Source organism: Tamandua tetradactyla, chromosome 9, assembly GCF_023851605.1.
Source record: "Tamandua tetradactyla isolate mTamTet1 chromosome 9, mTamTet1.pri, whole genome shotgun sequence".
In the NCBI taxonomy this organism is placed as follows: domain Eukaryota; kingdom Metazoa; phylum Chordata; class Mammalia; order Pilosa; family Myrmecophagidae; genus Tamandua; species Tamandua tetradactyla.
The window spans coordinates 11129574-11156286 of NC_135335.1; the positions used below are offsets into that span (position 1 = coordinate 11129574).

General features: G+C 45.4%; 1 protein-coding gene across 3 annotated transcripts in view; it reads left to right on the forward strand.

Moving 5' to 3' along the window:
- Positions 1-26713, forward strand: part of LOC143646689 (phospholipase A and acyltransferase 3) — a 37534-nt gene that overhangs the window by 564 nt on the left and 10257 nt on the right. For 2 of the 3 annotated variants that reach the window (XM_077115916.1, XM_077115917.1), the window contains exons 2-4: positions 38-135; positions 19283-19385; positions 24878-25146. In XM_077115916.1, the coding sequence (XP_076972031.1) occupies positions 121-135; positions 19283-19385; positions 24878-25146 (387 nt within the window). In that variant the 5' untranslated portion in view covers positions 38-120. Of the gene's footprint in view, positions 1-37; positions 136-19282; positions 19386-20099; positions 20317-24877; positions 25147-26713 lie in introns of those variants that run through there. The other variant, XM_077115915.1, reaches the window with a different exon arrangement.

A 26713-nucleotide genomic window follows, 5' to 3' on the forward strand; every position in this document is an offset into this window, starting at 1 on the left:
GTTAATGTGTAAGAAATCCCTGCTCTCACCGTCTCAGGTATTCTGCTGAGAAATATCTCAGGTATTCTGCTGAGAAAGCGAAATCCAGCCTGAAATCGGGGATCCACGCTGGGAAAGAAGATGCGCGCGCCCATCGTAAGTGTGGGAGCGAAAGTGGGGAGAGGGGTGGGGCCGTGTTTTGTTTTTTTAAGGTTTAATTTGACTTTATTTATGAAGATAGTTATTTATTCATTCTACACTGAGAATCTAGATAATTGCAAAAGTTTATGCTAATCTCTTTTTTAACATTTTTTATTGTTAAATATAACATATATACAAAAAAGCAGTGAAGTTCCAAGTACATTTTTTGTATATTCACATCATCTTGATTATTTCTGAGAATATTTGCATTGATTCAGAAAAAGAAATAAGAAAACAGAAAAAAATTGATACATACCATATCCCTTACCCCTCCCTTTCATTGATCACTAGCATTTCAATCTACTAAATTTATTTTAACATTTGTTCCCTCTATTATTTATTTATTTTTAATCCATATGTTTTACTTGTCTGTTGATAAGGTAGATAAAAGAAGCATCAGACACAAGGTTTTCACAATCACACGGTCACATTGCGAAAGCTATATCATCATACAATCATCTTCAAGAAACATGGCTACTGGAACACAGCTGTACATTTTCAGGCAATTACCTCCAGACTCTCCATTACATCTTAACTAAAAAGCTGATATCTATATAATGTGTAAGAATAACTCCAGGATACCCTCTCCACTCTGTTTGGAATCTCTCAGCTCTTCCCCCTTTTGGTCGAGAAGGTTTTCTCAATCCTTTGATGCTGAGTCCCAGCTCATTCTAGGATTTCTGTCCCATGTTGCCAGAAAGGTCAACACCCCTGTGAGTCATGTCCTATGTAGAGAGGGGGAGGGCAGTGAGTTTGCTTGTCGTGTTGGCTGGAGAGAGAGGTGGAGCCGTATTTTAATGGTGACTGAACTTGTCCTAGATTCTGATCCTCCTGGAGGAAGCGAGGACCACGTCCCCATCAACTGGTGGGCATCAGGTCCGAGGTGTCCGTGGCCACCTGTTAGGGGTGTTTCCTCTGTGCGCATGTGTGGGCTGCAAGTTCAGGAGGAGGGAGGCAGGAAGGGGCGAGCCCCTGAGTCAAACCAGGACACCTGGACATGCTCCTGGGGCCTAGTGTGTGGCACTGGCACTGCTGCCCCAGCCCCGTCCGGGTCTGACCCCAGAGGCCTTTTCTGGTCTCAGCTAACTCACCCCATGATCAGCCTAGGCCTGCAAATCCCCAGCCTTGGCTTTTCCTTTTTCTAGCCTGTGATGTGACTCAGAAAGCGTTTAACAGCCTTAGCAGACTCTTCCCTTGGACATAGCAGGACCTGCCGCAGAGAGGTTCCGAGCACGGGCTTTTGGGTTAAACCCACCTGGGGTTGTGTTTCCCGCTTTAACTCCTGCAAACTGTGGAAGTTCCATCAGATTTTCAGTCCACTCTACTTCGGAGAGAAGAGTATGTGATTTAATCTTTAGGAAGGGCTCAGAACCGTGCCTGGTACTCATATTAACAGCTCATCCATATTCACTATTATTATTTCAATCCATCTAAAGTACTTTGCATCAGGACACATCTGGCCAATTTAATACCTGGAGTTGCCATTTAAAAATATCCTTTTCTATCTGAGACTATTATATTCAGTCATAATCATGAATAATAATAATGGCCAGAAAAGAAATGCAGGCAGCGAAAATTTTCTTTTCTTAAAGTTTGTATATGTAATCATGCCAGTAAAATAATAAAAAATAAGTAAAATAAATTTTACAGTATGAAACCAGAAAAAAGTAATGGATTTAATAGTTTGGATTTTTTGTTTGTTTGTTTGTTTGTTTTAGCTGAACACAAGTATTTTATTAGCTGCTGCTGTTTTTCAGCAGCTCACAGCCGTGTCCCATTTTTAAAAAGTGGTGTTACTTCACATCCTTGGAGGCTTTTGTCTATGTTTCCATTTTGGGGTTTTCTCTGCTCCAACTTATGATGCTGTAGCTGTCCTGACAGCCAATTTCCCATATGTACCTCACAATACAATTATAATGATGGGAGAATAATTCAGTGTTTCCATTCTGACTGTGTGTGCAAGGACCTTCTAATTAGAGGATACTGCTTTTATAAATTAAGTCCAGTAGTGCCTTTTTCTTAATCTCTCTGAATGTGGGAACTTTAATAACATATTCAGGGATTTAAATTCTGACTCTTCTAGTTAGTAGCTGTGTGATCCTGGATAAATGACTTAACCTCCTTCTAAGTTTATTTTCTTGTCTATAAAGTGCAAATAATAATTCTTCCTCTCTTATGGTGCAATAGAGAGCGTTGTCGTCCTTCAGCATGCTCAGGCACATAGTGGGCAATCAATAATTGTTAGCAAAATAATGACCAAGGAGGACTGTGAAAGTTGATAATCTATACATATCGCTTAGAACCTGGTACAGAATACACTCTAAACAGATAGTAGGTAAAATAATAATGATGATGTTTATGATTATACTGGTGATAGTAATGACAAATAATAATAATGAAAACCTTACTAATTTTCATTTTGAAAAGATTCTTTCACATGAAATGACAGATATACAAAGAGTTAGGAAAAGCCTTAAACATTAGGACAAGTTTGGCAAAGATTCGTAAAAATTCCAGAAAGTGCCATATTCCCCACGTCCCTTTTTAAAAAAAAATCAGTTCTAGTGGCTTTTAAATATCTCCACATTTGAAACATTTCTACTAAAATATCTTCACCAGAAAATTCAACAAATTTTCATTGTATGTGGTAAAACGCCCAGTTTTTCTTCTGCAAAAGTCAGAGAAAATGGCTGGAATAATAGTGAACATTGACATTTATTTGATCCATTGTTCCAGCACACGTGTCTAGTTCTTGATGAAAATGACCCAAGCTTTCAAATATTGTTCTGTTACTTTCTTCTGGCACTGAAAGACCAGAGTCCTTTGTGTTCTGTTTAGATGCAGGAAAGTAGTACCATGGGGACAGTAGATACCCTGCCCAAAGTGGGCTCGAGCGATTAGGAACTTATTATTATTATTTAAAAAATATTTTTATAGGAAACAAACATACAAACATTAAAAAAAATTTTTAATTAATTTTTAAATTAAAAAATATGACAAGAAAGAAACACAAACATTCTTAACAGAATCATTCCATTCTACATATATAATCAGTAATTCACAATATCATCACATAGTTGCATATTCATCATCATGATCATTTCTTAGAACATTCATACAAACATTTTTGACACACAAACATTCCATACATGGTGTACAATCAGGGGTTTTTACAATATCATCACATAGTTGCCTATTCATCACCATGATCATTTTTTTGAACATTTGCATCTCTGCAGCAACAGAAAGAAAAAAAAAAAAACTCATATGTACCATACCCTTTACCCCTCCTTCTCACTGACCACTAGTATTTCCATCTACTCAATTTATTTTAACCTTTGAGGAACTTCTTGAAACAAACACGTGTAGCAGAGTCTCTGTGTGTCTGGGTGGTCTCTTCTGAATGGACTTCCTGAAATAAAATAAGAATAGGAAATTAAAATGTGCTAATTTGAGGCTCCTATATATATAACATTATGCGATCCTATTGATTGTAGACCAATAAAATGTCTTTTGGGGAGTAGCGTTTTATCACTGATGCTTAAAACTGCTGGCACATGGTGAAATATAAAACAGACTGACTGCTGGTTGGTGATGTTAGTTTTAAATTCCCTGTAGACAACTCACCCCTTTTTGCCAGCGTCCCGCAGGCCTTCAGCCTCACTCTGGAGGGATCTTGGGCAGGGAGGGGTTTCCGGAGGTTTTGCACGCAGCTCACGTTTAGCTGGCGGGGTGGGCTTGGAAATTCATTACTCCTTCCCATGGGCTCAGGTCAACAATAATATCAGGGGAAGCATCCAGGTGGCGGAGACATTGAGTCCACCCATATAACCAGGTGAAGAGTATCTTAGTCCTAGAGTACAGTGATGCAAGGGGCGGGGGGGAGGGCAAGGTCGTTATCGAATTTAGTACTTTAGTGTGAATGATTTGGTGTCCTGGGAAGAACCTGGCCTTTGGATTTAGGCAGACCTGCAGTGGCATCCTGGCACTGCTTTTCAGGGGTTCTGAGACCTTGGGCAAGTTGTTTCCCATCATTAAGCTCAGTTTCTTGGTCAGCAAAATGGGACTGTTGTAAGGATTTGGGGCCACTTGTAAAAACCCCTAATGGTGCCTTCGTGGTGGTGTTTTGTTTTTTTTTTTCCAGTTTTGTTTCATGCAGGGTGAGGTCTGCTGTGCAGGAGAGCAGACCTGGGGACTGGAAGTCAGCTAAAAGTCAAGGAGGGTGGAGGAGGATTGCCTCCGTTTTGCAGGATATCTTTGCCCTTTGTGCTGCTGAGGGTGGGGCCAGTGCCTGCTGGAGCTGTCACTGTCCCTGCCCCACAGACTGGGCTCGGGAGCACTCAGCTCAGGGCCCCAGTAAGGGAAGGGGTGATGCAATGCGTCCCCTCAGCCCCTCCTCCACCTCCTCTCTGGGCCTGAGGCTGGGCTGGCGGGCAGACAGGCCTCTACCTCCCTCCTCGGTAGCCCCACTCAGTCTGGGGTCTCAACCCCTCCCAGACATAAGTGGTTTTACCCTTATCATCTCATTTATTTTCACCCTCATCATCTCATTTATTCCCCACAAACCCTCAAGGGCTGTTCTTAACAGCCCTGTTTTACCGGACAAGCTCAGAGACCTTAAGGGATTCTCAAAGGTCACACAGCACAGAGGAGCTCCCATCGAATGCTCCGGGAGAAAGAGAGATCTGTGGAGGTCCCTCTTGGTGGATTCTCGAGCTGCCACCTTAGATCGATGCCTAGTTCCACACAGGTTTTTTCTCTTCCTAAAACCTTGGCACTGAAACTCCCAGCTCCCAGCTGGGGAAATCCCTGTTCTCAACCCTCACCCCAGATTTTGGTTTTTCGTTTTGTAACAGCTTCTAGACATTTTCCCCAGTGTGTCAGAGCAGAGGAAGTGAGCTTAGGGATTTCCACACTTAACCGTGTCATGTGGTTTCTGGGAACACAGTGGGAAGCGCTTGTTCTCAGTTTTCCTTTCACAACCTCCCCAGTGCCTCCAGCTGGTCCTGTGACCTTTCCAGAAAAAAACCTACACCCACCGAGTAGTCGTGCCGGGTGCTGAATGCTTCCCGGGTGGCAGGCCCTAATTGCTGAGTGTTTTCTTGGTATTAACTCACTGGATCCTCAGGATAATTGAAGGAATCATCAGGTAGCATAATGATCCCCATTTTACAACTCAGGAAACTGAGGCAAGCAATGCACTTAGCAGGTAGCAAGGCCAGGTTTGAACCCCGTCTCTGTGGCTCTGAAGGGTGTCACCACTATATGCTGTTTCTGAAAATTAAATCCATTTTGATTTAAAAACCGCAGCACTCATTTCATTATCCTACTCTGTTTTTTTTTTTTTTTTTTTTTGCATGCCTGAAATGTTTCATGAAAAGAAGCAAAACCCAAAAGCTCCCAAGAGACAAACTGGACCAAGCTTGGGTAGACTGGAATGCTTCTGGAAAGGTCTTAAATGAGAAGAAAAGCCCTTTCTTTGTTGTGATTCAACCCTCACATGGAAAATTGCTCTAAAGGTGCTCTCGTTTTCCTGCCTGGTTCTTTGAGGCGCCGAGAGCTCAAGGTCTTACACTGCCTCAGAGTTGCTGATGGGAATATGGGTTTATCGCAGGGGTGAGGGGGTGAAGTCTCCCCTGGAGCTGGGCTTGCCCTCCTTCCTTCTTGCTGGGGAAGGGGGGTGAGGTTCAAGTTTTCCCTTTGCCACTGTCTTCATAAGATTCTGAGTCTGATTTTCAGAGATCTCAAGTCTACGGCTACAGGAAATAAGATTTTCCTTCAGGACACTCATAGAAACTTCTACATCTGTCAGATGGTGCTTAAGCTTCTTGTTTGAAGCCTTAAGCCCATCCCTTTCACTCCTTAATGTAGCCAGTGTATCTAACAACAACCAGCCAACATCTCTATACCTCTTATTTCCACAAAACTCTGTAAAGGTGTCAAAAACATCATCCCTCAGAGCCTGGCTTCGTACAAGTGAAGCATTAGAGAATCGAATGGTGATATTTTGACTATTTCTTTTGCCAACTCACTCCATGGATTGGGAGTGTCATTCTGATTATGGGAATAAGAGTCCTTAGTGCCTTTGAGTGCAGTCAGAGTAGAAAAAACCATTTTTTTTTTTTAACATGGGCAGGCACGGGAATCGAACCCGGGTCCTTGGGTATGGCAGGTAAGCATTCTTACGTGCTGAGCCACTGTGGCCCATCCGAAAACCATTTTTAAGATTCTGTTTCTTAAGAACCATTCCTGGTACCAAGTTGTATTAGTTAGGGTTCTCTAGAGAAACAGAATCAACAGGAAACACTCACAAATATAAAATTTATAAAAGTGTCTCACGTAACCATGGGAACGCAGAGTCCAAAACCTGCAGGGCAGGCTGTGAAGCCGACGATTCCGATGGAGGGTCTGGATGAACTCCACAGGAGAGGCTCGCCGGCCGAAGCAGGAAGAGACTATCTCTTCTGAATCCTCCTTAAAAGGCTCCCAGTGATCAGATTAAGCATCACTCATTGCAGAAGACACTCCCCTTTGGCTGATTACAAATGGAATCAGCTGTGGATGCAGCTGACATGATCATGATTTAACTCTATGAAATGTCCTCATTGCAACAGACAGGCCAGTACTTGCCCAACCAGACAAACAGGTACCACCAGTTGGCCAAATTGACACATGAACCTGACCATGACACTCCCCATACCCATACCTGCTCAAGTTGTCTGTGCCTCTGTCCAAGGGAACAAGTCTTCCTGACTTAAGGGTGACCCTGATTCAATTCGGACTCACCTAAATAGGATCTTTGAAGAATCCTATTTGCAAATGAGTCCACACCCACAAACCGGGGCTTAGGACTTGGACATGCCTTTGTTGGGGGGCCTGACTCAGTCCCCAGCGGCCACTTTCTGGCTGACCCTGCTACATGACCTCGGCTCCCTTAGCCTCAGTTTTCTCACCTGCAAAATGAGGCATTACTGCCCATCTCAACCTAGCATTTCAATCTTCCTTTCCTCTCTCCCCTTCAGATACCACCTATGATTCTTTGGGCTGCACAGTAGCAACACCTCGGAATCTTAAAAACAAAACAAAATAGAACAAAAACAATCCAGAGATCCTGGTCTGGCCAAACCCAAATTCACCCCGAGATCCCCACATACGTCTGGGCATTAGCTTCCCTAGAACCCTCTGCCCCACATACCCTCTTGGCCCCTTCTCTGCTTCCCTATCTCTGCCTCTTCTCTGATTGCAGTAGGGTGTTAGGGTGTCCTTAGACTCGGGCTTGAATCCCATCTTGTCTTTTAAGACAAACACAATTCTCAGGTGCCACCTCTTGGAGCATCACCTCCAATTCCTCTTTTCTCATTCTCTCCTAAACCCACTCCAGCCAGGTTGCCTCCCAATGCCATTGGGAGCTGTGCTCTTTGTCTCGGTCACTAATGACCACCCTCCCCTGAGCTCTAGACTCAAGTCCCCAGACCCTGCCCGCCTCACCTCTCCACCTGGCTGTGGAATAGGCACTTCAGCCCAGCTGCCCAGGCATGAGTGTCCCATCCTGTCCCAGCCAGCTGTGTCTGCAGCTTGCCCCCAGCTCAATGGTGGGTGTGGGTCCTGCCTTCCAGCTGCTCTGGTTAGAAACCTTGGGATCACCTGTGACTCCTCTTCCCTTCACACCCCACATGATTTCATCAGCAAATCCTATTGCTGGATCTAGAACCCATCACTTCTCATCATGCCCTGTGCCCCACCTTGTATGAGCTATCACCCCCGCACTCTCTGTTGCTTCAGTTGCCTCCTATTCTAGTTTGCTGGTTGGCGGAATGCAATATACCAGAAATGGAATAAAAAAGGGGAATTTAATAAGTTACAAGTTTACAGTTCTAAGGTCATGAAAATGTCCCAAGGAAAGCAAGTCTATAGAAACGTCCAATCAAAGGCATCCAGGGAAAGATACCTTGGTTCAAGAACGCTGATGAAGTTCACGGTTTCTCTCTCAAGTGAGAAGGCACATGGTGAACAAGGTCAGGGTTTCTCTCTCATCTGGAAAGGAACGTGGCAAACATGGCATTGTCTGCTGGCTTTCCAGTTTCATGAAGCTCCCCAGGAGGCGTTTTCCTTCTTCATCTCCCAGCTGGCTGGTGGACTCTCTGCTTCTTGTTGCTGTGTCGTTCTCTAGCTTCTTCCAAAGTGCTTCTTCTTTTAAAGGATTCCAATAAAACCAGTCAAGACTTACCTGGAATGAGTGGAGACATGTCTTCACCCAATCAAGTTTAATCGATTGAGTCACATCTCCATGGAGATAATCTAACTAATATTTCCAACATACAGTACTGAGTGGGGATTAGAAGAAACAGCTGTCTTTACAAAATGGGACTAGGATTAAAACATGGCTTTTCTAGGGTACATAAGTCCTTTCAAACCAGCATACCTTGCAACAGGTCTTAAACGTCTTCCATGGTCCCTGTGTACATAGGATCTCTTCTCAACATAGTGGCTGGAGAGACAGATCACATCTCTTCTCCATTGGGAACCTTGTGTTGACCCCATTTCGATCATAGTCAGAGGACAGACCTTAGAGTGACCGTCAGGACTCTCCATCACCTGTCTTCCCACTTGGGGCCTCATTAGCTCTCCCTTCTACCATGCTCCTCCTGGCACTGGCCACTCCACCATGCTGGCCTCCTGCTGTTCCTCAAACACCTTCTTCCTTGGCACCTCTGCCTGGATGTTCTCAGTATCCGCAGGGCTCCATTGTTGTCTTTCTCAGGTTGCTGCTCAGTGAGATCTCCCCTAAGTCCCTATTTAATATTGCAGCCCCCCTGCCCCGACCACCAGCACTCTAGCTCCTTTACCGTGCTCTATTCTTTCTTTATTTTGATAATATTATTATTTACTATTGTTAAAAATTGTCTGTTTCCCCACTATTCTCTGCTCCCTCAGAAACATATACACCCCAGGTGCCTGGGTCTGTGCCAGCTCGTAGCAGGCACTCAACAAGTGTCTGTTGAGCAAACAAATGAATGAATGAGTTCCTTGACCCTCTGAGGCAGAGGTGGACAGCCCCACAGAGAAGGAGTTCTCAAGGGGTGCCACCGGCCACTTCCATCATTTCCTTGGGTTGTGTATAGGGAGAGCTTGTTAAAAATGCACATTCCTAGGTCTACCCCAGACCCAACAGATCAAGATCTTTTGGGCTGGGATCTGTGGTTCTGTATGTCAGCAGTTTCCTCCCCCATAATTTATATGCCAGCTCGAGTTTGAGAACCAGAGCTGGGAATAGTGGCCTTGGAGGCAGGGACCCAAGAGATGTCCAAAAGACAGAGCACAAGGCACGCTAGTTCTGTTGATGTCATTGCTTCGTTATCACCCTGGGTTTCCATAGTGCTTTACCTGTGTCTCTCTTAGGACACTGATCACTGACATTAAAAAAAAAAGTTTAAAAATACTAGACTAGAGAAATGGATAAATGGACAGATTTGTGATAAAGAAAGTATGGCGACGTTAATGGTAGCTTCTAGGTGGTAGGTATATAGCTGTCCATGAGAAAATTCTTACAACATTAAACGTTGGAAGTTCAAACCACATGTTTGAAAAATTTTCAGGATGAGATGTTGGGAAGGACGCTCTAAATTTAAAACATGCTTAATGCAGACAAGCTGGAAAATGCCAAAAAAGTAGAAGGAAGCAAAACCATCACAATCACCGTCATCATGCTTAGCGCCACACCCAGAGGGAAGCTCCCTTAGGATGCTTTCCAGTCTTTTTTTTATTTTAACTTTTTTTTTTAATCGTATAGTATAACATATATACAAAGCAAAGAAATAAAAAAAGCAGTAGTTTTCAAAGCACTCTTCAAAGTAGTTACAGGACAGATCCCAGAGTTTGTCATGGGCTACTATACCATCTTCTCAGATTTTTCCTTCTAGCTGCTCCAGAATATAGGAGGCTAGAGGGCTTAAATATTTTTTATCATCACAATCGACTTTTTTCCTTCTTTTTTTGTGAAAAAGAACATATAAACACAAAAGCAGTAAATTTCAAAGCACAGTGCAATAATTAGTTGTAAAACAGATTTTAGAGCGTGGTATGGGTTACAATTGCACAATTTTAGCTTTTCACCTCTAGCTGCTCTAATACACTGGAGACTAAAAGAGAAATCAATATAATGAATGATTCAGCAATCATACTCGTTTGTTAAACCCGACCTTCTCTGTATAACTCCACCATCACCTTTGATCTTTCTCCCACTCTTTAGAGGTATTTGGGCTATGCCCATTCTAACTTTTTCATGTTAGAAGAGGCTGTCAATAATGTGGGATAGGGGGAGTGAACTAGTTGATGTTCTGGAGAGGCTGGACCCTCTAGGTTTCAGGACTTATCTGGACCAGGGACCCATCTGGAGGTTGTAGGTTTCTGGAAAGTTACTCTAGTTCATGGAACCTTTGTAGAATCTTATGTATTGCCCTAGGTGTTCTTTAGGATTGGCTGGAATGGTTTTGGTTGGGGCTTGGCAGGTTATGATAGGTAACAAGGTCTAACTGAAGCCTGCATAAGAGCAACCTCCAGAGTAGCTCTTGACTATTTGAACTCTCTCTGCCACTGATACTTTATTAGTGACACTTCTTTTCCCCCTTTTGGTTAGGATGGAACTTGTTGGTCCCACGGTGCCAGGGCCAGCCTCATCCTGGGAATCACATGCCATATTGCCAGGGAGACCTTCACCCCTGGATGTCATGTCCCACATAGTAGGGGGGACAATAGTTTCACTTGCAGAGTTGGAATTAGAGAGGGAGAGAACACATCTGAGCAACAAAAGAGGAGGTAACTCTTGGCATTACTATAAGTAGGCTAAGCTTCTCTGCTAAGGAAATCAGCTTCACAAGCCTCGAGATCAAGAGCTTGACCTACTGACTTGGGAGTCCCTAATGTTTGAAACTCAGTATCTGGGTTTCCCCGGTGGTAAAGTTTAATAGTTCCACATTTTTTCTCCTGAACCTCAAGGAACTTTGCCAGGTATTACTTTAAACTATACAGAATTACAAGCCCTCATTTCTATTTGGGACTCCCTGGGTTTCAGTTGTTTAAATGGAGCTATCCAGACAGGTTGAATTAGATTATGTGCTACAGAAAACTTAGGTTCTGGACAAAATAAACCTTTCTTTCTTTAGTTAAATCTCTCCTCCTTTGGTAAAGTAATATATACTTTTCAAACATTCAAACATTAAATGAATATTACACAGAATGTGAAAGTCCATAATCCTAACCCTCACTGTATATAACATATAAACAGTTGGGTCTCTTTTCCTCGGATCACACCTAGTACAGAATATATTTTATTTATAAATATATGAAAATACATATTTCATTGCAATTTTATTGAGATATATTCATATGCATGCAATCCATACAAAATATGCAATCAGTGGCTCACAGTATCATCACATAGTTGTGTAGTCATCACCATGATCAATTTTAGAGCATTTTCATGATTCCCAAAGCAAATAAAAAGAAAAAAAAAAAAACCCAAACATCCCATACCCCTTATCCCCCGTTATTATTGATCCCTGGTATCGGTGTGGTACATTTGTTGCCATCGATGGAAGAACATTAAGATATGACTGTTATAGGCCATAGTTTGCGACAGGTACATTCCCCCCAAACCCTTCTATTATTAATTCCTTGTAATAGTGTCGTGCGTTTGATCTTAGTCATGAAATAACTTTTTCCTATTTGTACATTTAATCACAGATATTGCCCACCCCCAAATCAACTGGGTTTTGCATTCCCATGTTTTAAGTTCCAACTTTCCTTTTGGTGACGCACGTGATTTTACACACTTTCCACCACAATCTCACACCATTCAGCCCTGTTAATTATTCGCACATGAGCGTGCTACCATCCACTCTCTCCATTTCCAAATGTTTAATTTCTGCCCATGTTAAGCAAAACCACTTCCATTCTCTAGTTTCATTCTATCTCCCGGGAGCATGGTTTTTGACGTGCTTTTTCTAACTACTTCTGTGTCTGTCCACACATACCCCTCTCGTTCTCACAGTATTTCGGTGTCTGGATTTGGATAATTTACTTAACTCGTTCTTACCGATGGGTTGTTTTTGCCGTATGAATTTTGGAGGCCAGCCATTGTTCCTCAGTTTGCTTGCTAAGGAAAACGGCTGTTTTACAGTGCTTTGTAACTGCTTTTGTGTTGTGTATGTGGGGGAGGATAAAGGCTTTTTTTTGTTCAGAGATCCCGTGGGCACAGAGTCTCAGCTTTGCCACTGTTGTGGCTTGTGTGTAAGAAAGCAGCAGTTCCTGAGCCCTTCGCTGGAGCTGTCCTCCCGGGACTTCACGTCCCCAGTCTGGAAGAACCTTGCTGGCATACGCCTGGCCCCAGCCATGGAGCCACCAGACAGCACTTTGACAAGTTCCCAAATTCCTGGTTTGGGGTTCAAAATAAATTTGGGACAGCTAACTGTTGACTGTTGTTCATTTCATAACAGGGACTGGCAACCTTTTTTTTTTTTTTTTTTTGCACAGGCAGGTACCGGGAATTGAACCCGGGTCTCTGGCATGGCAGGCGAGAACTCTACCTGCTGAGTCACTGCAGCCCACCCAAGCTTTTTCTATAAAGAAAGTAAATACTTTAGGTTTTATGGATCAGGGTGTCTGCCAGAGTGAAAACAGCCATGGACCGTGTAAATGGGTGGGTGTGGCAGGGTTCCAGGAAAACTTTATGGCCACTTGAAATTTGAATTTCATATGTTACAATATACTCATCTTTTGATTTCCCCCCCAGCCTTTCAAAAATGTAAACGCCTCTTAACTTGTGTGCCCTCACATGAACAATGGGCCATGGGCTGTGGCTTTTATGCTTCTGACGTGAAGACCTGGTTTCTTGAGTTCTGAATTTTGATTCAGCTGCGCCGGCTTACGTGTATCGTGAGGTGGTTGGATTTTTGTCGGATCATAGTGGGAGAGGGTGAGTTTTTGGTGGCCTCAGTCCAAGGCACCCTGGCCTCACTGGCCTCTGGTGTCTTTTACTTATCTGTTCCCTTTTGTCAATATTTCTTACATCCATCTGCCCATGGATAGCCATCCTAATGGGTGTCCTTTGGTTTGTAGCGTTCTTTGGTTGTGGTTGCTGTTGCTTTTTTAAAAAAAAAAAATTTTATTGATTAATCTTTTGTTTGTTTGTTTTTTGCATGTGCAGGCACTGGGAATTGAACCTGGTTCTCCGGCATGGCAGGCAAGAACTCTGCCTGCTGAGCCACCGTGGCCTGCCCTTATTGATAATCTTAACGTACAAACATTCTTAACATGCACAGACATTCCATACATGGTGTACAATCAGTGGCTCACAATATCATCACATAGTTGTGTATTCATCACCAGGATCATTTTTTAGAACACTTGCATCTCTCCAGAAAAAGAAATCAAAAGAAAAAACTCATGCATACCATACCCCTTGCCCCTCCCTCTCCTTGACCTCTAGCATTTCTACCTACCCAATTTATTTTACCCTTTGCTCCCCCTATTATTTGCTTATTTTTTTATCCATTTTTTTTACTCATCTGTCCATACCCTGGATAAAAGGAGCATCAGATGTGTGGTTTTCACAGTCACATGGTCACACTGTAAATGTTATATCTTTATACGATCGTCTGCAAGAATCAAGGCTAATGGAACATAGCTAAAAAAATTTTAGGTACTTCCCTTCAGTCACTCCAATACACCATAAACTATGTAATGCATAAGCATAACTTCCAGGATAACCTCTCAACTCTGAAATTTCTCAGCCATTGACACTTTATTTTGTCTCATTTCATTCTTCCCCCTTTTGGTCCAGAAGGCTTTCTCAAGCCCTTGATGCTGGGTCCTGACTCATCCTGGGATTTCTGTCCCATATTACCAGGGAAGTTGACACCCCTGGGAGTCATGTCCCATGTAGGTTGGGGGAGGCAGTGAGTTCACTTGCCTTGTCAGCTTAGAGAGAGAGGCCACATCTGAGCAACAACAGAAGTTCTCTGGAGGTGACTGTTAGGCCTAATTTTAAGTAGGCTTAGCCTATTCTTATGCTGCTGCTTTTTTAAAATTATTTTTTTTCGGGTTGGTGCTTGTAAGATGTGTCTTTTTAGTTTGTTCGTATGTACGTGGCTTTGTTTCATTCTCAGGACTACATTTTATGGGAACGTTGAGTCCTTGCTTCTAGCTAATGCATGGGCTCCATGGGTGAGTGTGCCACATTGTTCTAGTTTGCTAGCTGCCAGAATGCAACACACCAGAGACGGATTGGCTTTTAATAAAAGGGGATTTATTTTGTTGGTTCTTCAGAGGAAAGGCAGCTAACTTTCCACTGAGGTTTTTTCTTACGTGGAAGGCACAGGATGGTCTCTGCTGGTCTTCTCTCCAGGCCCCTGGGTTCCAACAACTTTCCCCGGGGTGACTTCTTTCTGCATCTCCAAAGGCCTGGGCTGAGCTGCGAGTGCTGAGATGAGGAATGCCAAGCTGCTTGGCTGTGCTACATTGCGCTCTCTCATTTAAGCACCAGCCAATTAAGTCAAACGTCAGTCATTGCAGCAGACACGCCTCCTAGCTGACTGCAGATGTAATTAGCAACAGATGAGGTTCACTTACCATTGGCTTATGTCCGCAGCAACAGGACTAGGTATGCTCACCTGGCCAAGTTGACAACTTAATCTAACTAACACACACATTTACTTCATTTTTAAAAAGCAGTTTCCTTGAGTGATATTATTTTTTTCAGTTTGCCTATGTTTGGGAATGTATATCTTTTGCCGTTACCAGAGACAGGCAACTTACCTGAGTATCAAAAAAATAATCACAACCTTTATCCTTCCAAACTACTCCATTGTCGTAAAAAATTATTTCCTTTCTTTAAAAAACTTAAAGTATAATTTAACCTTTTTTTAGTGTTCAGTTCTGTGAGTTTTGACAAACACACAATTGTATAACCATCACCACAATCATGACAGAGAATGCAATTCAAAGATCAGTTACCCCCAGATCGCCTTCTGTGCTTGGTAGTCAAACCCTCCCTTAACCCCCAGCCCCTGGCAATCACCAATGAACTTTTCGTCATATAGTTTTGCCTATTTTGGAATGACATAAATGAACTCATATACCATGTAGCCTTTTCTTTTTTTCGCCTGCCTAAGGTTGTTCATCAAACAGCATTGCATCGTCAAGTCTTCCAAGCTCCTCTCTTTCTCACTGTACCCTAAGCTTTATGCAGCACCAGGTATAACTCATTTGCTGCTTAAAAATGTTGGGTTTTTTAATAACTTTTTTATTGTATAATATAACATATATACAAAGCAAAGAAATAAAAAAAGCAATAGTTTTCAGAGTACTCTTCAACAAGTAGTTACAGGACAGATCCCAGAGTTTGTCATGGGCTACCATACCATCCTCTCAGATTTTTCCTTCTAGCTAGAATATAAGAGGCTAGAAGGCATAGATATTTTTTTATTATCACAATCGACATTTTTTGTGAAAAATAACATATATACAAAAAAGCAATACATTTCAAAGCACAGGACAATTAGTTGTAGAAGGCATTTCAGAGTTTGGTATGGGTTACAATTCCACAATTTTAGGTTTTTATTTCTAGCTCCTCTGAGATACTGTAGACTAAAAGATATCAATTTAATATTCAGCATTCATATTCATGTTTAACCCTAACTTCTCCGTATAACTCCACCATCACCTTTGATCTTTCTCCCACTCTTTAGGGGTATTTGGGCGATGCCCATTCCAACTTCTTCATTTTGGATGGGGCTGTTGATAATATGGGGTGGGGAGATGGAACTAGCTGATGTTCTAGAGAGGGTATGTGGCTTTTTGAGTACAACATTCAGTTCGCATAAAGCATTCGCCACTCCATTATTTTTGAGCATTTGCTGTTATAGAGAGAAAATCTGAGGTCCTTTGGAGATAACTAAATATTTTTTCTACCTAAACCACCATAGTATTTTTTGTTTTTTCCACCTTACGGATAGGTTTATCCATGCCATATAGCCCCTGGTGCTTACACAAGGGCACAGTGACGTCGCGTGCTCCCACGTGACACGGCGCAGTCAGGCGGGCATCTCGTCTGATGGCCTCCCCGTGGGGGCAGGCTACAGGTGTCCAGGAGCAGGCTCAGGGCTCCAAGCTTGCAAAGCTTTACTTCTTTTACCGGCACCCCCAATTTTACAAATGATGAGGCCCGTCATTTAGACATTCCTGCCCAAATCTCCCTGTAGACTTGGTATAGTAAGGGTTTCGTTTTCAGTCTCGCTTCTGATCATCTCGGTGCAGGGCTAGGGGCTGAGGTTGATGGAGAACCCACCACCAGCGGCTCCAGAGGGTTCGCCATCGTTTTTGTTTTTTTTTTAATATTTTTATCCGCAAATCTTCACACACATATAGTCCATACATGGTTGTAACCATCAGTGGCTCACAGTATCATCACATAGTTGTATATTCATCACCATGATCATTTTTTTAGAACGTTTGCATCACTCCAGAAAAAGAAATAAAAAGCAAAACCTCAGCTGTACCATACACCTTTCCCCTTCCTCTCATTGATCACTAGTATTTCCATCTACCCAATTTATTTTACCCTTTTCCCCCCTATTATTCATTTATTTTTTTTATCCATATTTTTTTACTCATCTGTCCATACCCTGGATAAAAGAAGCATCGGACACAAGGTTTTCACAATCACACAGTCACATTGCAAAAGCTGTATCATTATACAACCATCTTCAAGAAAAAAGGCTACAGGAACACAGCTGTACAGTTTCAGGTACTTCCCTCTAGCCACTCAAATACACCATAAACTAAAAAGGGATATCTATATAATACATAAGAATAACCTCCAGGATAACCTCTTGACTCTGTTTGGAATCTCTCAGCCACTGAAACATGATTTTGTCTCATTTCTCTGTTCCCCCTTTTGGTCAAGAAGGTGTTCTCAATCCCTGGATACTGAGTCCCAGCTCATCCAGAGATTTCTGTTCTATATTGCCAGAGAGATTTACACACCATTGTGTTTTTAATTTTTTTTTGTCATTTTAATCAGATTTTCTTTTTTTCTCTTTTGCATTATTTCTTCATGTAAGCCTCCTTTCACGGGTATTTATCTGGAGCTCAGTGAGCTCCGTGGACCTGTGTACACACTGGCTTTTTAGTATTTGACATCATATTATGAATGTTCATATGTCCCTTTTCCAACCTCCCAGAGGGCTGGGCCCCTGTTGTGTTTTTATGTCCTCTCCTATTTGGGGAGGTCCCGGGTTAAGTTCTCCTTTGTGGACACTTAAAGACCCCCTGACTGCTCACCAAACAATTAATCATCTTTTTCCCTATATTCTGGGAAGCAAATGGGATCCATTAATTGTGACCATTGTCCACTGTGCTGAAATAGGCTCTTAGTAAGATCTGGGTATCCTCCTTTTGGAAGATCAGTTCCACTTCCTGCCATAAGAGAACATGATTTAGCTGAAAAAAAAAATCCCTGTGAAAAGTCTTTTTCTCCTTCCATATATGATGCCTGTTGGCAGTTTTAAGGTTTCTATGGAATAGCAGGGAACCGCCCATGATGACCCTGCTTCACACGGGTTGTGATTGGCTGTTCTGACTGTCTGTCATTTTCACCTGGTGGGAGGTAGTGGCTGTGGGAAGTGGACAAGCCCCTCTGGGTCCACCCTAGGACTAAACAGGCCAACGCCCAGCCCTGCCTCCTTCACTGTGCTGAAGAGCAGTGCAGCTGCCACCAGGGTCTGGAAACCTCTGGTCCGAGGGCAGATAGATGGACTCTAAGAGGGATCATCTCTGTTCTAGTTTGCTAGCTGCCAGAATGCAATATACCAGGAATGGAATGGCTTTTAAAAAGGAGAGCTTAATAAGTTGCTAGTTTACAGTTCTAAGGCTGAGAAAATGTCCCAGGTAAAACAAGTCTATAGAAATATCCGATTTAAGGCATCCAGGGAAAGACACCTTGGTTCAAGAAGGCCGATGGCATTCAGGGTTTCTCTCTCACCAGGAACAGCACATGGCAAAGTCTGCTAGCTTTCTCTTCTGGCTTCTTGTTTTATGAAGTTCCCCAGGATGCATTTTCCGTCTTCATTTCCAAAAGTCGCCAGCTGGTGGACTCTGCTTTGTGGTTCTGCAGCGTTCTCTGCTCTCTCAGAAATCTCAAGCCTTTTCCAAAAATGCTTCCTTTTTTAAAGGATTCCAGTAATCAAGACCCACTTGGACTGGGCAGAGACACCTCTCCTCCTAATCAAGTTTCATACCCACACTTGATTGAGTCACATCACCATAGAGACAATCTAATTACAGTTTCCAGCACACAGTACTGAATAGGGATTAGAAGAAACGGGATTAGGATTAAACATGGCTTTTCTAGGGTACATACATCCTTTCGAACCAGCACCGTCTCCTTGCTCATTCTAGAGATTTAAGGCTGGCCTGAATCTGGACAGCTGGTCACCCCTGACTCTGGTTGGAATCTGAACCCCCCACCCCACTGGCCTGTATCTCAGTGTCTGGTATCAGGGCCTCCATCCTGTGGAGGAAGAGTGATCTTGAACTTCTCAGAAGTTTCCCCAGATTCTGCCCCACGCCCTCCTAACAGGGCTGGGCCCTGAGGAACATTTAGAGCTGTCTCCCTTTCTCCTCCTCCCTTCCCATGCACACATGCTCACTCACACACACACACACCCCTCACAGATACATGCTCTCCCATGTACACTCACGCATGTTCTTGCATATGTCCACTCTTGCACACGCTGTCACACACAGCCTTACACCCCCTCAGTCGCTCTCACACACACAGTTTCCCATGCATTCTTACCTGTGTGTGTTCCCACACGCTCTCTTAGCATCATGCACAGGTTTGCAGTTTGCCATTTGTCATGGTGGATGGACAGGCCTGCAGGTCTGGGACAGCAGGCTTGTGAAATCGGGCCATTCAGGGGTTGGGATGGAATCCAGGTGAGCTGCTCGCTGGGGGCTGCTCAGCTGCATGTCCCTAAATGAACCCTGCCCCTGGTTCCAGAGTCTTGTGCTGCTTCTAACAGCCCTGTTCTTGGTTTTGCAGCCAGAGCCCAAGCCTGGAGACCTGATTGAGATTTTCCGTCCTTTCTACAGACACTGGGCCATCTACACTGGGGACGGATATGTGGTCCATCTGGCTCCACCTAGTAAGGGTGCCTGGGGCCCAGGGGCTGGGAGGAGAGGGAGCTGGAAGGAGCTGTGGGGAACAGATGACCCCAACATTCTCTTTGGTCCCCAGAGAGAATTGGTAGTTGGTTCCTGAGTATTACCAGAAGGCAGCTGGATGGGGAGCAGTGGTTTTCAGTCTCTGCTTCCTGGAATCCCAGGGGTTTTGCAAGGGGATGGGGGTGGGGGATGGGGGTCAGGGAGGGGTTGGTGGAGATGGGGGAGGGGTGAGTGTGCAAACAGGCAGCTCTCCTTTGATGTTATAGATTAGAACTTTGTAGAAAACTGGTGCAACACCGAAGTGTAAATCCCCTAGAAAGAGCACAAGTGTTTCCACACACAGAGTTGGTTAGGAATCCAGTTTCTAACCCCCAGCCTTGGTTTCCTTCTCTGTCAGCTGAGGCTGGAGAATTGTTAGGAGGTTTCCTCACCCCTTTTCTTAAAATTTTTCCTTAAATTGAGGTATAAGGTAAAATATCGTCAAGTGCCCACATATAAAAAAGTGTCCATTTGGGAATTTTTAAAAATGTTTTCATATGTGTATCAACGATGGTGTGATTGTAGGACAGCTCCACTCCCTCTTAGGGCTCCCCAGCTCCTACCCCTGCACAAGCCCCCCTCCCCCCCCAATGGCAACCACTTAACTTCCCTCGCCATGGATTATTCTCCCTGTTCTAGAACTTGGTATAGAAGGAGTCACATAGTCTGTGCTCTTTTGTGTCTGGCCCCTTTCACTCAGCAGCATGCCTGGAAGCATTGCTGTGATGTTGGCTGTGCCAGCAGTCCTTTCTTTTCCACTGCTGCCTGTTTTCTATTATTTGACAATACCCCAATGTCATCCATTCTTCTGCTGGTGGACAAGGGGGTGGTTCCAGTTTCTGGCTACCATGAAAGAAGCTGCTATGCATATCTGTAAGCCTCTCTTTTGCACTCCCCCCTGCCCCCTTGTTTTTTTTTTTTTCGGGGGTGGTGGTGGTGCATGATCCAGCAATCGAACCCGGGTCTCCCGCATGGAAGGCGAGCATTCCACCACTGAACCACCCATGCACCCTCCATTTTTTTTTAATTGATGCCCTCACTCAGGCCTTTTATGAGAAATCAGAAGTAGCAGAGTCACCCTCATCTTCCCAACCTCCGATGAACTAAACTGCCACATCTCCACCCACATCATCTGCCTTTTCTTCTGTTAAAATGCTAAAAAAAAGCGCCCTTGCCTTTATCTAGAATGTCACATTCTGTGTGTGGGCCCCAGACTTGGTTTCTCTCACCTTCATAAGCATCTGGCTCTTCAAATTCCCCAGCCCCTTCTCCCTCTCTACTGGGTCATTCCTATTGCCAGAGAAAGGACTACCATGTCTTCTGCTGATAAACAGACCCACCCCTGGACCTGATGTCCTTCTCTAGCCAAACATCCCATCAGAGCAGATCTCATCACCGTGATGTCAACTATCGCCATCTCCACTTCCCAACTGCTCATTCTTTCTTCAGTCTTGTCCACCCAGGCTTCCCCCCTTCCCTCTCCCCCACACTAGAGCAACTCTTGTCAAGGTTACCAAAAGAACTCCCATGTCGTGCCAAAGCCAAGAGTGAATTTTCTGGTTGCAGCTTACTTGGCCTCTCTGTAGCAGTTGACATAGGGACCTCTTACTCTGCTTTTCATCTGGCACCAGTCTTTCTTCCTTCTCTTACTGGACCCTTCCTTCTTGGTCTCTGTGTTGGCTCCTCCTCCTCCTCTAACCTCTTCATAGGACTCAGTCCTCACCCTCCCCAGGTACCTTATCTGGTCCCCTGACTGCCAGTACCTTCTATTTGCTGATGTCTCCTAAACCCTATTCTCAGCTTGGACCTCCCCACTCAGCTTCAAACTCATAACCTTTTGACTCCTTAGCATCTCCACTTGGGTGTCTAATTACACCTGGAAGTTGACAAGCCCCACGTGGAAGTAACCCAACTCTTTTTTTCTCCCCCTATCTTTCTCCATTTCAAGGGGATGACAGCACCCAGTTGCTCAGGCCAAACACTGAGGAATTGTCTTTGATTCTTTTCCTTTCCTTACCCTACCTCTAATCCATTGGGAAACTCGGTTGGCTTTTCTCCCATATCTGACTTTCTCACCATGTCTGTTGCCACACCCAGGTGTAAGCGTCCATCCTCTCTCATCTGGTTGCTACTATAGCCTCCAGCTGCTCTGTCCACCTCTTTCGCCTCATGGTCAATCCCTCCTTCACTGGGAGTCTGCCTGATGCTTCTAAAGCGTAACTCAGATCATCTGACTCCTCTGCTTAAAGTGTTCACTTGACTTTTCCATCTCCCTTAGAATAAGATCCAAAGTCTGTTAGGTGGTTAGTGGCACCCGACCTGCTGTGACCTCTGCCTGTTTCCCTCAAGCCCATCTTCCCTTTCTCTCCTTCTGGATCTCCAGACTTTGGCCACCTTGGCCTCCTTGCTGCCTCTCAAGCATGTCAAGCTTTTTTTCCTGAGATCTTGGCTGTTTTGTTCCTTCTGCTTCCAGTGCTGTCCCCTAAATCTTGGCACGGATCGTTCAGATCTCAATCCACATGACCATTCCTCGGGGTGGCCCTTTCTGACCAGTGCTAGAATTGTCTAATCTAGTCCCACCTGCCTTCTCTTACCCCACATATCATCTCCATTGCATTTTTCATTAGCTGTAAGGATCTTTTGTTTGGCTGTTCATTGTAAATTCCCCTCCCTAGAACATGAGCTGCTTGCAGGCAGGGGCTCTGTCTAGCTCACACCACCATCCCCAGCCCCGGGCACAATGCCTGGCGCATAGTAGGTCCTCAGTAAGAACTGGCTGCACCAGGTAGGTGTGCTTGGTGAATTGGAGTCAGGGGGAAGGCACGACAGGGATGCAGGTGGACAGGTGTGTCACAGCTCATGAGGTGAGTGGTAACACGCGTGTTGGGTGTTTCTTAACAGTAAAAGGTACTTCTACCTGAATCTTCTCATTTTAGCTTCTCAGGAGTCTTGGAAGATGGGTGAGGCAAGGAGAAAGGACCTCATGCTACTAAGACATTTGTAGACTTTAGAGTTGGGGGCGGAACTTTAGAGGACAGCTCCGATGATAGTAGCAGCTAACCTGTGCTGAGCTCCTGCTCTGGGCCAGGCATTGCAGAGGCATTTTATGCAGCCAAATCCTGGAGTCCTCATTGCAATCCAAGAGGTCGGGGCTGTTATTATCTCCTTTCTAGACCCAAGGAATCGGGGACTCGGAGAAGTTAGGGTGCGGCGTGGGCTTGCCTTGCCCGTCCGCACTAGGGCCTGTGGTGAGGGTCTCGTCCTCGGGTGTGGGTCGGCTGGAGAGCGGCGTCAGCCGGAACCACGGGGCTCGAAGGTCTGGAGGGCGCGCGAGCACAATGAATTGAGACTTAGGAATACTAGCAGTAATTTATTGCCAGTAGCTCACGGGACCTGGCCTGGCTGGCAAGGCTTACAGGCTAAGACCCCGAAAAGAGGAAGCACAAGGAATATATAGGCCAAAGGGGGTCAGGGGTGGGGTAGGAGGTGACGAGGAACTTAGGGGGCGATTTACAATAGGTGGGGAGAGTAATTGGGGTAGCCAATCATACAGGCGAGAGAGAAAGGTTGCTAGCCCTAAGGGCAGACTTTAGGAGAAGAAGCAACAAGGGCATAACAGGAAGGGCAAGTGGTTTTGTGGTCGGCTATGGAAATGGGTGGTCTACGACAGGGGGAGGAGGGAGTGGCAGAAAGAGACTAAGAAGAGGCTTGCGGAGGAAGGTTTTGTTAAAAATGGCGGGTGAGGGATAGAATGGGACTTGGCTTAGGCCAAGAATAAAATTATGCCACATTAGGGAACTTGCCAAGGTCCGATAGCTGGCAGGTGGTGCAGGTGGGACTCAAACACTGGTGGTCCAACTCTGGGCTTTAAACCCCAGTGCCATCCTGCTCCCTCTGGCGTTTCTGGTCTCTGGTCTTTTTGCTGTATCCACATGCCCTTTTTATGACTGTCTACTTGATATTGTCTTTAATGGACTCACTCTTTAAACTTACTTATTTTAAAAGGGACTTTAAATGCCTATATTGATGGGTATCTGTGGCCCAATTGTAATGTGCATTTGGGGACTCCCACACTGTTGGCCCAGGAAGGTTAAGAGAAGAACTCAGGGTTTCTGAGTTTTTGCCTCTGCACTTTTGTGCCCCGCCCCAGGTTAGCACCCCTTGCACAAGGCTTAATGAGGCTCATGCTCTCCAATGCAGGCCCTGTGCTCGCACGACCCCGAGAGCCAGGGCCTCCTTAAATGTTGTGCTCCAGGCACCTTGCTTGCCTCTCTCTGATCCCAGCCCAGCCCCTCACTCTGCTGGGACCTCAGGAGCTCACTCCCGCTGACCTTCTGTGCAAACTCAGGGCTCAGATATGGTGCCATCTCTTTTATTTACTTCAGTGAATCCCTTAAGCACTACCTACCTTATTCCTTGAAAGCCCCAACCCCCTAGATTTTCCCAAGTTTCTTGATTGTACTTAGGGTAAAGGGTGGTTCAGTCCTCTTTGGAAAACCAAGCAGAGCAGGAGCTGGAGGCTGATCTGCCTCTCTTGCCATTACTTGTTGTGGCCACACAGTGTCACAGTTGAAGACAGGTCCTGTCTGGTCCTACAGGAAGCTGCCCACCCTGGGAAGGGCTGGAGGGGTCCTGCTCCCTGCAGGGTGGCAGCAGCTCTTTGAGGGAGAGTGAGCCCCTTCTCCCATCTCCCAGGGCTCCTGGGTTCCACCTCTTGAGTCCACACCCACTTGTTCTGCCATCATGCCCGGGGCAGGACCCTCCCATGCCAGGTGGGCCGGGTCGGGAGCGATGCCCAGACTCTGTGCTGATAGCTGCTCTTTCTTGCAGCCGTTCTGGCCCTCGTTTTGAGCCTAGATTCTCTTTCTTTGGAGTCATTTAATTTCTGGGGCTTTGTTGCCTCTTCCAGCCCCAGGGCCTTGGCCCGGGCAATCCGGGTGGCCCCTTGGGAGGCTTCTCCTCCTGGGGAGCAGCTGTGTGTTGGCGTGCCTTTGCCTCCAGAAGGGTGGCACCTCCTTCTGCAAACCCACCCACCCTTTCTGCAGTGTGATCAGCTTTGCATGTGAAGGAGCTTGTAACCTTGAAGGGATCACGACGGTGGGTGGGCACTTGTCTTAAATGTTTGCAATCGAGAGGGTCACTCGGGTGTCACAGGATATAGATGGCTAAAAAAAAAAAAAAGGTTGCTTGCCACAAAACATGGAACTCCATAACCATTTCAGTTAAGGAAGCCAGGGCCCCTGGACCAGAGCTTCTTCTCCAAAGTCACACAGCCTTGTATTGGACCCTCCACCCACTTGATCCTCCCTGGTCATGCCCTTGGGGGGGCCTAGGGCAGATGCCGGGCTGAGGACCTGCTCTTGAGTCCCCCCCTCCCCCAGTCCCCCCTGCAGCCCCGGCCCAAGCCCAGGGTGTCCTCTTTGTGGATCCACAGGTGAAATCGCTGGGGCCGGGGCGGCCAGCCTGATGTCCACTCTGACGGACAAGGCCCTGGTTAAAAAGGAGCTGCTGTACAATGTGGCCGGGAGCGACAAGTACCAGGTCAACAACAAGCACGATGACAAGTACCAGCCGCTGCCTCCTAGCAAAATCGTCCAGCGGGCACTGGAGCTGGTGGGACAGGAGGTGCTGTACAAGCTGACTAGTGAGAACTGTGAGCACTTTGTGAACGAGCTGCGCTACGGAGTCGCCCGCAGCGACCAGGTGTGTCCCCTGCCCGCGTCCCTGTCCCCAGGAACCAGGCCGTTCCCTCAGCTGACAGCTGCTGTGCGCCTGCTGTCAGCCAGGCCAGGCTGCGGATATAGAGATGTGAACAAGATGCAAAGAGCAGAGCCGGAATCCCTGCCCCAGAAAATGTCACAGGCCGGGGTGGCATCAGGGGAGAAGGGGCAAATAAGTGTCAGCAACTCAAAACCTTGCATGACTCACCACAACCTTAGGGGCAGGGTTTATTATCCCCATGTGGTGAAACTGAGTCTCCTGGAGCTTCAGTAACTTATCTCTGGCTGTTCACTTCCTCAAATACATCTTTCTGGAGCCTCCAGGGCTTGCTTGCAGCAAGACCCATCAGATGGCTGCGGATGTGTCTTAAGAGCTGAGGATGCCAAGAGCTGATTGATGAGAGGTTAGCACCTGGGCAGGGAGAGGTAGGTGGAGGGAACAGCTGGTGCCAAGGCTCTGAGGAAGGGTAGAAAGAGATGTGGTTGGAGGTGAGGCTAGAGGGTGGATGGTGGCCTGTCTTGTAGGTGAGATTGGAATTTCTGGTCTGTTTGACACAGGGCTGAGGTCGGAGAGGGAATCACAGAAGCTGGGACACCTGATTTGAGCCTCTCTGGTTTTCTTTTAGTTGAGCTTATAATGAATTGAGCACAAGAAAGCAGAGGCAATCAGGAGTAGTGGCTGAAGGAGCCATGTGAGCCAGCTGGACAGCTCTCATTGCCAGGGATACAGTGGTGGATAAGAGGGACCTGATCTCATGGAGCATAGAGTCTAGGGGAGGGAAGTGGAAATAAATAGCACAAAGAGTTACAACACCGCAGGGCATATCGAGCAGGGCGTTCAGCTAATTAGGGACAGATAACAGTCAGGTGGCTGCAGATGGGTCTTATGAGCTGAGGATGCCAAGACCTGATTGATGAGGATTAGCACCTGGGCAGGGAGAGGCAGGTGGAGGGACCAGCTGGTGCCAAGGCTCTGAGGAAGGGTAGAGAGAGATGTGGTTAGAGGTGAGGCTAGAGGGTGGGTGGTGGCCTGTTTTGTAGGGCATGGGTTCTTTGCAGGCTTTCTCTAGGGCTGTGCTTGCCAATGCGCCACCAGCCACGTAGCTTTTTAAATATGAATGAAATTAAAATGGAATAAAATTAAAAATCTACTTTCTCAAGCATGCTAGCCACATTTTCCTCACCACCTGTCTACTGTATTGGACAGCACAGATGTGGAACCTTTAGAACTTTCCACTATCACAGGCAATTCAGTTGGACTGAGCTGCCCTAGGAGGTAACGTGGATATTGTTAGGTGAAAGAGATGGAGTGATGGTAGGAAGACTTTAGGAAAAGTTGGAACTCTGCACATCTGTCTTTCAAGCACAATGACCTTCAAACATTTTGCAGTGCAGAGCTGTCCTCCTTTACTAGCATTCTCCTAGAGGTTTCTTTCTATCCTTTCCTGTATTAATGTTTTTATCTTCTATAGCTCGCTTCTTTCTTGGTTTACTCTTTTGCTTTGGTGGACTAGGTCTTCTTGAAAAGGTTGCATGGGAGGTTCATTTTT